Source organism: Corella eumyota, chromosome 2 (genome assembly GCF_963082875.1).
Source record: "Corella eumyota chromosome 2, kaCorEumy4.1, whole genome shotgun sequence".
Classification (NCBI taxonomy): domain Eukaryota; kingdom Metazoa; phylum Chordata; class Ascidiacea; order Phlebobranchia; family Corellidae; genus Corella; species Corella eumyota.
Window position 1 is genome coordinate 19969801 of NC_137491.1, and position 12766 is coordinate 19982566.

The 12766-nt window shown below is 27.9% G+C and overlaps 1 protein-coding gene across 1 annotated transcript; it reads left to right on the top strand.

Annotated features, from left to right (window-relative positions):
• Positions 1–5025: 5025 nt before the first annotated feature.
• LOC145742636 (uncharacterized) lies at positions 5026–12558 on the top strand. The gene is made up of 24 exons (XM_082560413.1): positions 5026–5149; positions 5209–5323; positions 5450–5603; positions 5681–5901; positions 5970–6122; positions 6186–6255; positions 6322–6407; positions 6470–6668; positions 7039–7179; positions 7326–7484; positions 7551–7695; positions 7819–7927; positions 8425–8633; positions 8693–8807; positions 8956–9106; positions 9238–9452; positions 10322–10474; positions 10537–10606; positions 10674–10759; positions 10812–11010; positions 11076–11216; positions 11354–11512; positions 11577–11721; positions 11815–12558. Exons 1-24 carry the CDS (start codon positions 5055–5057, stop codon positions 11933–11935), a joined length of 3411 nt encoding a protein of 1136 aa, XP_082416539.1. The 5' UTR covers positions 5026–5054; the 3' UTR covers positions 11936–12558.
• The last annotated feature ends 208 nt before the right edge of the window (positions 12559–12766 follow it).

Here is a 12766-nt window from a genome sequence, read left to right on the forward strand (position 1 = left end):
TATGTCATAACTTTATTAATATTAAATATTTTTTCATAATTTTTTTGAAATAGGATATTTAGACCAGTGCGGTTTTATTGGTTTGGTTTAAATTCAATTTAAAATTTTTAATTTTTTTAAATTTTTTTTGGCCCCCTTTATATAGTACCAATTTATGGGGGGGGGCAATAATTTTTTACCCTAACTTTTTTATTTTTTATTTTTTTCGCAAATTTTTTATCTCTTATGTTAGTTAGGGCAATGCGCGTCAAATAAGATGTTTAATTTTGGGATTTGAGATTTTGCGAAAATTTAGTAATTGTGTCATAACTTTATTAATATTAAATATTTTTTCATAATTTTTTTAAAATAGGATATTTAGACCAGTGCGGTTTTATTGGTTTGGTTTAAATTTGATTTAAAATTTTTAATTTTTTTTGGCCCACTTTATATAGTACCAATATACGGGGGGAAGTAATTTTTTGCCCTAACTTTTTTATTTTTGATTTTTTTCGCAAATTTTTTTATCTCTTATGTTAGTTAGGGCAATGCGCATCAAATAAGATGTTTAATTTTGGGATTTGAGATTTTGCGAAAATTTAGTAAATATGTCATAACTTTATTAATATTAAATATTTTTTCATAATTTTTTTGAAATAGGATATTTAGACCAGTGCGGTTTTATTGGTTTGGTTTAAATTCGATTTAAAATTTTAAATTTTTTTAAATTTTTTTTGGCCCACTTTATATAGTATAATTTATGGGGGGGGGGGGGCAATAATTTTTTGCCCTAACTTTTTTATTTTTGATTTTTTTCGCAAATTTTTTTATCTCTTATGTTAGTTAGGGCAATGCGCATCAAATAAGATGTTTAATTTTGGGATTTGAGATTTTGCGAAAATTTAGTAAATATGTCACAACTTTATTAATATTGAATATTTTTTCATAATTTTTTTGAAATAGGATATTTAGACCAGTGCGGTTTTATTGGTTTGGTTTAAATTCGATTTAAAATTTTTAATTTTTTTAAATTTTTTTTGGCCCACTTTATATAGTACCAATTTATGGGGGGGGAGGGGCAACAATTTTTTGCCCTAACTTTTTTACTTTTGATTTTTTTCGCATATTTTTTTATCTCTTATGTTAGTTAGGGCAATGCGCATCAAATAAGATGTTTAATTTAGGGATTTGAGATTTTGCGAAAATTTAGTAAATATGTCACAACTTTATTAATATTGAATATTTTTTCATAATTTTTTTGAAATAGGATATTTGGACCAGTGCGGTTCTATTGGTTTGGTTTAAATTCGATTTAAAATTTTTAATTTTTTTAAATTTTTTTTAGCCCACTTTATATGGTACCAATATTAGGTTAAATGGGGCCAAAATAGACAAATAAATTTTTGCTTTAACTTTTTTGTTTTTGAATTTTTTTGCAAATTTTTTGTCTTACATGTTACTTAGGGTAATGCGCATCAAATAAAAATGTAATTTCGGGATTTAAAATTTTGCGAAAATTTAGTAAATATGTCATAACTTTATTAATATTGAATACTTTTTCATGATTTTTTTAAAATAGGATATTTAGACCAAAGCGGTTCTATTGGTTTGGTTTAAATTCGATTTAAAATTTTGAATTTTTTTTTGGCCCACTTTATATGGTCAATTTTTTTTCTTTTGTATTTCTGATTTAACTTCTATTTTTGTAACTAACTGAATTTACTTCTGCCTAGAATCGAACCAAACAACTACAAGTCTACAACTACCTCAACATAACCACTCGGCCACGAGAGAAGTTGAAATTATTCTTCGAAAGCATCAATGTAAGTGCGCAACTCGAAATACTTGGACAAATTTTTTTAAGACTTAATGCAATATATTTAAAACAAGTGCGTTTCTATTGGTTTGGTTTAAGTTTAATTTAAAATTCTTAATTTTTTTGAATTTTTTTTTGGCCCACTTTATATGGTACCAAAATAAGGTTAAATGGGGTCAAAATAGGCAAATAAATTTTTGCCCTAACTTTTTTGTTTTTGAATTTTTTCGCAAATTTCTTTATCTAACATGTTAGTTAGGGCAATGCGCATCAAATAAAATGTTTGATTTTGGGATTTAAAATTTTGCGAAACTTTCGTAAATATGTCATAACTTTATTAATATTGAGAACAATTGGGTTCTTTGGGAAACTTTATTTTGACAATTGAAAAAAAAATGATTAAATATTTTTTAATCTGTAGTAATGTCACGTGGTTGAATAATTACGTGGTCAGAAATACATCAAAATAAAAATTTTCTTTAACTTTTTTGTTTTGGAAAATTTTTACAAATTTTTATTTTGAATGTAAGTTATACCAATGTGCTTTAAATAAAATGATTTAAACCGATTTCCAAGATTTCGTGATTTTTATAAAAAATGCTCATAACTTTTATGAATATTAATATTTTTTTGAATTTGACAAGTTAATAAATATGATTTAATTTTAAACTCTGATTAACTGATAAATTCCTTTAGGTATGTTCCATTGGTCTTCGTGATTAACTGACAGTCAGACAGATTGTAAATAAAAACATAAATAAATCTTAAATTTTATAAAAATTCTTACTTATTTACTATATTCATTTTTTTCTATGGACTTGGTGTTAGATTTAAAGAATCGTAATATTTGGTTGTAGTAAAAAAAATTCCATTTGATTGATTCTAAGTATTTTTTACTTTACTATTCTTTTGTTTATTATTTTAAAACAATAACAATGATGCAGAGTTGTCATTTAAAATAAATTTAATTTGTTTATCCTCATTTGCTTTTAAAATTTTTTTATTGCCAGCAACAATGTTACTACTAAAAAACAATTTTACATATAATTCTGAAATGTTTGTGAAACTATATGATTGTAAAGGGGCATTACCAAAAAAAGCGAACAAAATTTTATTGCAAATTTCGGTGTTTAAAACGTAAATGTTATATTTGTTTAATGATCATAAATTTCATTTATTGAGTTGTCGTACCAACCAATAAAATTTTTCTTTTATTTATTTTAAAGTTATTAATCAATAACTCAAACCCATTTACTCCGCTTTTTAAAGCATAACTTACATTACTAAATGTGTTTATTGCTAGTAACAGAAGATTGATTTTTATCTCAAAATATGGACAAAATTATTTCTATCGAAGGAACGACTGATATTGGTGAAATCAAGTTTGTAAGAAAAATTAAACCTGATCTAAATGCCTATGCAGCCAGGTAAGTTTTAATCTTTTAAACATATTCTTAAATCAACTAATTTTAAATCGTTTATTTTTAGAGAACGGTTAAAGTTTAATGATATTACTATTAAGTGTGACGGTGAAATTATTCCAGCAAACAAAATGATTTTGGCTTGCAACAGTCTTTACTTTGAAACAGTTTTTGACGTTCCAGTGTGTAACCTAGTTCAAAAAATAGTTAAACAAAAAATTGTTTTTCGTCTAAACATAGAGTTAAAACTATACCTTATACCATTTCTTATTTCTTTGATCAAGAAATTTGACCCTTTTATTTGCTAGATGAAAGAGAAAACCTTGGGTAAACTACAATGCGTAACAATGGGCGATTTTGTTTACGTCATTGGTGGTAAGGCTTACAATGGTGAAAGGACGCTTGCTACTGTTTATAGAATGAACATGAAGAAAAACCCCCTAACTTGGGGACAAGTTAAACCAATGAACACAGTTAGAGACGTGGCAGGAGCAGCAGCTTTAAAAGGTAATATTTAGTAATAACAAACACTAATTTTGTCTCTTTACTAAATGTAGGACAAGATAGAATCAAAGCAAAAGATACTACATAATGGTTAAGCAGAATAACAGAAAACTAATTTGAATAATTTTGCATTGAAAATTAAGTACAAAATTTATAAAAATAGTTTTTTTGTTTTCCTTTCTATAAATTTTTTAAACACAATAGTAATATTGGTACAATAAACATTAAACAACGGCTTAACGTACAAAAATTTTAACATTTTAACTTTAAATTAAGTGATTAAATTTTATTTTCAAGATTTTGCAATTTTTTTAAAAAATGCTCATAACTTTTATGAATATTAATATTTTTTAAATTTGACAAGTTAATAAATATGATTTAATTTTAAATTCTGAATAACTGATAAAAATCTCTAGGAACGTTCCATAGATCTTCGTGATTGACTGACAGACAGACAGACAGAATGTATATTAAAACATAAATAAATCTTAAATCTTATAAAAATTCTTACTGTTATATCCGAGTACCAAGTTCTTAATATTAATTCATAATATCACAATATTCAACAGTTTATTAATTTAATAACGGTAAACCCTTTTTAAATAGAATTCGATTAATATTTACATAAACAATATCATTATTAATATAAACCAACCTCAAATCTCAAGTCAACACTTTACCCAACATAAGAAGTGGCGGTAAGCTAAAAGGGGAAGTGACGTAAGGGTGAAGGCGTCGAACCAGAAAGATAACGGCGAAGATAATAAAACACAGTACGTTACATTACTTATTTACTATATTCATTTTTTTCTATGAACTTGGTGTTAGATTTAAAGAATCGTAATATTTGGTTGTAGTAAAAAAAATTCTATTTGATTGATTCTAAGTATTTTTTACTTTACTATTCTTTTGTTTATTATTTTAAAACAATAACAATGATGCAGGGTTGTCATTTAAAAATAAATTTAATTTGTTTATCCTCATTTGCTTTTAAAATTTTTTTATTGCAAGAAACAATGTTACTACTTAAAAACAATTTTACATATAATTCTGGAATGTTTGTGAAACCATATGATTGTAAAGGGGCATTAATAAAAAAAGCAAACAAAAGTTTTATTGCAAATTTCGGTGTATAAAACGTAAATGTTATATTTGTTTAATGATCATAAATTTCATTCATTGAGTTGTCGTACCAACCAATAAAGTTTTTCTTTTATTTATTTTAATGTTATTAATCAATAACTTAAACCCATTTACTTCGCTTTTTAAAGCAGAACTTACATTACTAAATGTGTTTATTGCTAGTAACAGAAGATTGATTTTTATCTCAAAATATGGACAAAATTATTTCTATCGAAGGAACGACTGATATTAGTGAAATCAAGTTTGTAAGAAAAATTAAACCTGATCTAAATGCCTACGCAGCCACGTAAGTTTTAATTTTTTAAACATAATCTTAAGTCAACTAATTTTAAATCGTTTTTTTAGAAAAAGGTCAAAGTTTAATGACGTCACTATTACGTGTAAGGGTAAATCTATCCAAGCAAACAAAATGATTTTGGCTTGCAACAGTCTCTACTTTGAAAGAGCTTTCGACGTTCCAGTGTGTAACTTAGTTTAAAAAATAGTTAAACAAAAAATTGTTTTTCGTCTAAACATAGAGTTAAAACTATACCTTATAACATTTCTTATTTCTTTAATTAAAAAATTTGACCTTTTTATTTGCTAGATGAAAGAGAAAACCTTGGGTTTTGTAGAAATCAAATGCATAGACTCAACATCTATGAAAACAATTATTGATTATATTTACAACGGAGTTGTCAAAATAAACGTCACTAATGTTTGCCAATTGCTCGATGCTGCTGAATATTTGCAAATAGAAGGTAAACTCTCTCAATATTTGTTTAAAGACTTTAATTTCTTGATGAGAAATATTTTTTAAAGCATTACTTATTTTCAGATCTAAAAGATGAATGCATTTCATTTTTAAGCAAAGCAGTTAATTGTAGGAATTGTTTTAAGTTTCTCTTATTGGCTGATCGTTACTATAGCAACAAACTTGCCGATAACGTCAAATCGTTTACGCATGACAACATTGCAAAAATTTTGTCACGTGATGAGTACAAGAAATTAACAGAAGAAGAATTGTCTTTTGTGTTTTCTATTCAATTAAGCAAAATTGTAAATAAACCCCATATTTTATACATATTTTTATAATAAACAAAACCGACTTTCTTTAATTTGTACAGATTAGCAAGACGACTTTGTACAAAGCTGTTGTTAAATGGATCAAGTTTAAATTCGACGAACGTAAGGATCGCTTTCTTGAAGTTTTGGAGAAAGTGGATTTAAAACTTTGTGAACTTTCTTCACCCTTTCTTAACAATGTTGTTGTACAAGAGGTTAGTTTTAAGCAAAATACAAAAATGGTTTTAAGAAAATAACCAAACCAATATCTACTTTAGAAATTTATTCAGAGGAATCCTATTTACATGGAAAAAGTTTGCAAAGCAATGAAAGCTTTATCAAACAAAGGTAACGTTAGTAAATTAAAGTTTGTAACAAAGTGGCAAATAAGTTTTTAAAATTATTATTCGACAGAAAACTTGCTTATCATCGGTGGAGATGGTCGTCGTAACAAAGTTACTCAATACAACATTCCTTCCAACAAGTTTACTCAACTACGGGTAAAAAGTAGATTAAAACACTTAAGCATTATATGGTTTACACTTTTACTAATTTTTTTTAGAAACTTCCAGAAGCGGTAAGCGGACAGCAATGCGTAACAATGGGCGATATTGTTTACGTCATTGGTGGAAAGGCTTACAATGGTGAAAGGACACTTGCCACTGTTTATAGAATTAACATGAAGGGAAACCCCCCAACCTGGAAGCAAGTTAAACCAATGAATACAGTTAGAGATGTGGCAGGAGCAGCAGTTTTAAACGGTAATATTTAGTAATAACAAACACTAATTAGGTCTCTTTAATAAACGTAGGGCAAGATAATCAAGGCAAAAGATTCTACACTACGGCTAAGCAGAATAGCAGAAAACCAATTTAAATAATTTTGCACTGAAAAACAAGTACAAAACTCATAAAAATTTTTTTGTTGTTTTCCTTTCTATAAATTTTTTAAACACAATAGTGATATTTGTACAATAAACATTAAACATTAGATTAACGTACAAGAATTTTAACAGGATTTATTTTCGTAACTGGGGGATTCTTGCACCCAAATCATTTGTCATTTAAACACAATAGTGATATTTGTACAATAAACATTAAACATCAGATTAACGTACAAGAATTTTAACAGGATTTATTTTCGTAACTGGGGGATTCTTGCACCCAAATCATTTGTCATCTGGAGAATATTATTTGGAAACACTGAATATTTGGAACAAAATAACTGACATGAAAATTTCAAGATTTGGTCACGAACTAGTTGAACTAAAAGGTAAGAATTTTATAAATCCAATACAAAATTATTAATCGCCTTAGGAAATTACGTTAAGCTATATATATAAGTGCTACATACTACCTTTTTTATATGGTAATGTTAAACTTACAAAACAATTTTATTCTTTATAATTTAAAATTTAGATTATTTATATGCGATCGGTGGAACTGACGATATAACTGTGTTTAACACAGTCGAGAAATACAATCCAAGGGAAAACGAATGGGGATTCACCGCCTCCCTACAAAATGCACGCAAGTGGTTTGTTGCTACGGCAACTGATGACGCAATTTATGTTATGGGTAAGTTTTAAATTTTAAACTAAAGCAAGTTGACGTTGAATTACTAAATAAAATTTATGATTTTAGGAGGACACGATGGCAAACAGGAACTAAAATCCACTGAAAAATATGACGTCATCGGTGACGTATGGACCAACCTTACAGACATGTTATTTGCAAGAGAGAGTTTTTCGGGTTGTTTTATTCAAAACAAGATCTACATCGTTGGAGGGTAAGAAGCTGTATTTGTAATAACATTTATGAATCTTTTTTATATGATTAAATATAGTATATAATCATTACCATAATTGTTTTATTGACAATACCTTATTTATAAAATTTGGTGTTAACAAAGGTATAGCATACCAGCGGTCCAATCAATTCACCAATACGACATAGAAGAAGACAATTGGGCCATTGTTACAAACACAGAGGAAAGATATTTTAATCACACAGTCGTTCCTGTTTAAATTTATGAACCTGTAAATAGTTATTTTTATTCACTGTTTAAATATTATAAAAATTTAAACTACGTCTAAATTTAAAACCAACTTTTATGTGGCACTCAATACATTATTTGTTATAGTACGATTTTCTTTTATTTTAAATAATTTTTTTATATTTTTTCATCGAATTTTAATCTAAGTAGTAAAATAAAAGTACTAAATGTCGCATTACATAATAATTATTGATGATGCTTAATTTTAAACAACGTTTGTTTGTAAATCAGTTAAACAAATTACATCGTTATTTAATTTATAAAATGTTTTATCATTTTTTTTCATATCAAATAACATTTAAAATATTAAAGGTAAAATAGTACGGCCTTTAACAACAGTAAGCTTCAATAAAACTTGGGATGTTAAGCAGTTGTAACTTGAACCTTTAACGTAAAAGTCTCGTGTGAAAGTTTATTTATATAAAGAGAAGCAAATTAGCAATTTTGTTGTCTTACGTTCAGGTTATTCAGCCAGATCAAATATCACCACAATTAACTACTAAAGTGTTGCCCTTTTTATCAAGTTTTTATACATACAAATTAAGGTTAAGTTATGTATTAACAGTTAGCAAAATCATGGACAGCGTTATTTCTATCGAAGGAACGACCGATATTGGTGAAATCAAGTATGTGAGAAAAACCAAACCTGATCTAAATGCTTATGCAGCCAGGTATATTGTAATTTAATAAAAATAACCTTAAATATGCGCTTTACTTTTATTTTTTATAGAAAACGAGAAAACTTTAGTGACGTTACTATTACGTGTGGGGGTGTATCAATCCCAGCAAACAAAATGATTTTGGCTTGCAACAGTCTCTACTTTGAAGCAGCTTTCGACGTTCCAGTAAGTTTACATAAAAGTGATTTTAAAAAACTAAATATTCTTTAATTAAATTTGGTTTGAAACTGTTATTAAAATACCACACCCTCACTACGTTCTTTGATGCAGTTAACGTAAAGCAAAATAAAGTATTTAAACTAATAATTTTAAGATATGCGAGCAACATTCTTTGGTTGAAGTCGAAAACATTGGCGCAACATTCATGAAATTAGTTATTGATTATATTTACAACGGAGAAATTGAAATAAACGTCATCAATGTTTGCAAACTGCTTGAAGCTTCTGAATATTTGCAAATAGAAGGTAAATTTTTTTGTTCCTAAAAAGATTTAAGTTATAGTCTTTTAAAACTCTTAGAATAAGAAGTGTTATATTTAAGAAAGTGTATTAATAAACTTATTAGCTTGTAAAATATGTTGCTTTTTTATATGCAGATCTAAAGGGTGAATGCATTGCGTATTTGCAAAATGCAATTACTTGTCAAAACTGCTTTGGTCTTCGTTTATTGGCTGATCGTTACCATAGCGACAACCTCTGCGATAACGTTAAACTGTTCATGCGCGACAACTTTGATACGATATTGTCACGTGACGAGTACAAGGAATTGCCAGAAGATGATTTTTGTTTCTTGTATTCAGTCTGCAAAAATGTAAGTTACTATATAAAGTTTGTCTTACTCTAAATTAAAATTTAATAGTTACATGTGTACGCTACGAGTTATATTAATTATATACAGTGTTATACAAATCAAACTACAACTTAATGGCATATTCAAATAGAATTCCAAAATTTTCATTTTTTTTTTCATCAACCTAATTGTGTAAGTGCTTTAGTTAAATAGTACAACAAGCATATAAAACAAACATGGTGAAATAGGCAGTCAAGGTAAAAAACCTTTTTACGTCACAAGTAATATAACAACAACGCATTCCTTCTTTTTTAAAGAATACGCATAACAAATAAGAAATCAATACATTGTAAACAAGTTTAAAACTACAATGTGTATTATTCCGATCTATAGAGCATGGTTATAACACGCCCTCGGCGGATAGTTTGTAAGTTGACACTATTGTTGTTAGTATCTATTTAGGATTGCTTATTTCATTGTATAAGATGTAACAAGACTGGTTTTTGTTCTAAAAGTATTTCAGTTGACGTTGTTTGATCGTATATTCTAAGACCCGAAAAATGTAGTTTTTTTGAGCGAATAAAATGGGCCATGTCGATGTTATACTATTCTGTCTGCTTGGGCTCAAATGTTGCTGCCCTATTTTTCTTTAGACTGCTTTTCTTAAAACTCTAGAGACATAAAATTACTTGCTTGGTCGGTTCGTATTTCAAAATGGTACTTCAAAACACAAGAAACAACTTTTTATGTTTAAAATGTATTATATGGATTATGGACGGTTTTATACAATTAAAATCACAATTATTTACCTCAATGAAATAAAACCACCAAAAAAATATTAACTCTATATTAGCGATCTAGCAACTACTTCGGTTTTTTATTTCGAGCAGGTTAACAAGACGACTTTGTACAAATCTGTTGTTGAATGGATCAAGTTTAAATTCGACGAACGTAAGGATCGCTTCCTTGAAGTTTTGAAGAAAGTGGATTTGAAACTTTGTGATCTTTCTTTGCTGTTTCTCAATAACACAGTTGCACAAGAGGTATGTTTTGAAAAAATAGAAATGTGTTATTTAGCAACTTATCATCCTAATATCTACTTCAGACGTTTATCCAGAAAAATGACAGTTTTATTGAGAAAGTTTGTGAAGCAATGAAAGTATTATCAACTAACGGTAATAAATGAAAATATTGATTAGGAATAAATCAATTTAGTTTTAATCAATTTAATAAAAAAAACAGAAAACTTGCTTATCATCGGTGGAACTGATCGTGAAAATAAAGTTACCCAATACAACATTTCGTCCAACAAGTTTACTCAACTACAGGTAAAAACTTTTTTATTAAAATTGTTTTGGTTCAAAATCGATATTCTTACAGGAACTTTCAGAAGGCAGAAGATCTCACCGATGCGTGACGTTAAACGATTTTGTTTACGTCATCGGTGGAAAAGCTGACGATGATGAAACGTCACTTGCTACAGTTTTTAGAATGAACATAAAGGGTATTCCTCCAACTTGGGAGCAAGTTGAATCTATGAGCACAGTTAGATATGTAGCAGGAGCAGCAGTTCTAAACGGTAATACCAAATTACTACCTGAATTCACATTAACTTGTTATAACATACGTTTTTTTTGCATAAAGGAATAGTTTTTGTAACTGGAGGATATTTATACCCAAACCATCTTTCATGTGGAGAATATTTTTTGGAAACTCTAAACATTTGGCACAAAATAGCAGACATGAAAAGCCGAAAATATGGACACGAACTTGTTAATCATGAATGTAACAGTTCTTTTTTCTAAATTTTATAAAATCTAGAAAAAAAATAAATTCAGTAAATTAATTTGATATAAAATTTTCTTCAAGTATGCTCCCAAAAACGATAAGTTTCTAATAGGCATTTATTTTTATTTAACCAGGTTATTTATATGCGATCGGTGGTGGTGATGGTAATAAAGCAACCAACACAGTCGAGAGATGCAATCCAAAGGGAAAAAAATGGGAATTTACCGCCCCTCTACAAACTGCTCGCATGTGGTTTGTTGCTACAGCAACCGATGACGCAATTTACGTTATGGGTATGCAATACCACTTTAAACAGAATTTTTTTTTTTTTAACTTTATACTACTTTTTTAATAAAGGGGGTGACGATGGCGAACGCACACTAAAATCAACCGAGAAATATGACGTCATCAGTGACGTATGGACCAACCTTACAGACATGATTACTGAGAGAACTTGTTTTTCAGGTTGTTTCATTCAAAACAAGATCTACATCGTTGGAGGGTAAGTTGTTGCAATTTTTAAACAAAAAGTTATGGTTATCATTTTTAATTTAGTTTTAATTTAATATAAATTCCAATTATTTTTCTATCATAGGGTAGACAACGACAATCAAAGAGTCAAGTCCATCCACAAATACGACATAGAAGAAGACAATTGGGTCATTGTTACAAACACAGAAGAAGAATACTTCAACCACACAGTCGTTTCTTTTTAAAATGTATTTATAACCTGATTCTCATATATTTATATCCGAGTTTTAATTTTTAAGTTTAATTGTATTTGTAACCATTTATTCTATTAGTGTTTTTTTTGTAGTGTGGGATTTTCTTTTTATTACTGTAATATTTTATACCCTCATTTAACTTGTACAAAATCGTTTTTGATCTTTTCAAAATCACAACTGTATAATTTTAAAAATTTTAATTTACCACATATTCAACCATCAATTACCAACCGTCCAATTAAACATACCATTTATTTAACCATCCAATACCATTATACCACATACTTGACCATTTAATATCAACGTATCAAATATTTAACACCATTAAACCACATATCTAACCATACATTAACAACATACCACATATTCAATCATTCAATACCAACTAGGCTACTGAAATAACGTCAAAATATTTTTAAGTGAAAATATCTAAAGAAATTATTAAAAAATAGTGAAAGGATGAAGGAAGTTAAATACTTATTTCTAGAATACAAAATTCTTATTTGTTGTTTCCTTTCTATTTGAATACTTTTTTTAAAAAGATTTTTATTTAAAAAACTTTTCGAAAATAAAGTTTTGTAATGACAAAATATAAAACAAATTACAAGCCATTCGTTTAAAATGAATATACTTTAAATAAATACAACGTTGTTGTTAATTAATTTTAAACGCTTATCTATCAATATTCCAACAAATTTTAAAAATTATATTTAATTAAGCACAAAATAAACAAGGTTATGTTTGTCGTGCCAGGCAATACTGTTCTCTCACATTTAAGTTATTCAGCCATAAAACATATCACTACAGTCAACAGAGGCGGGG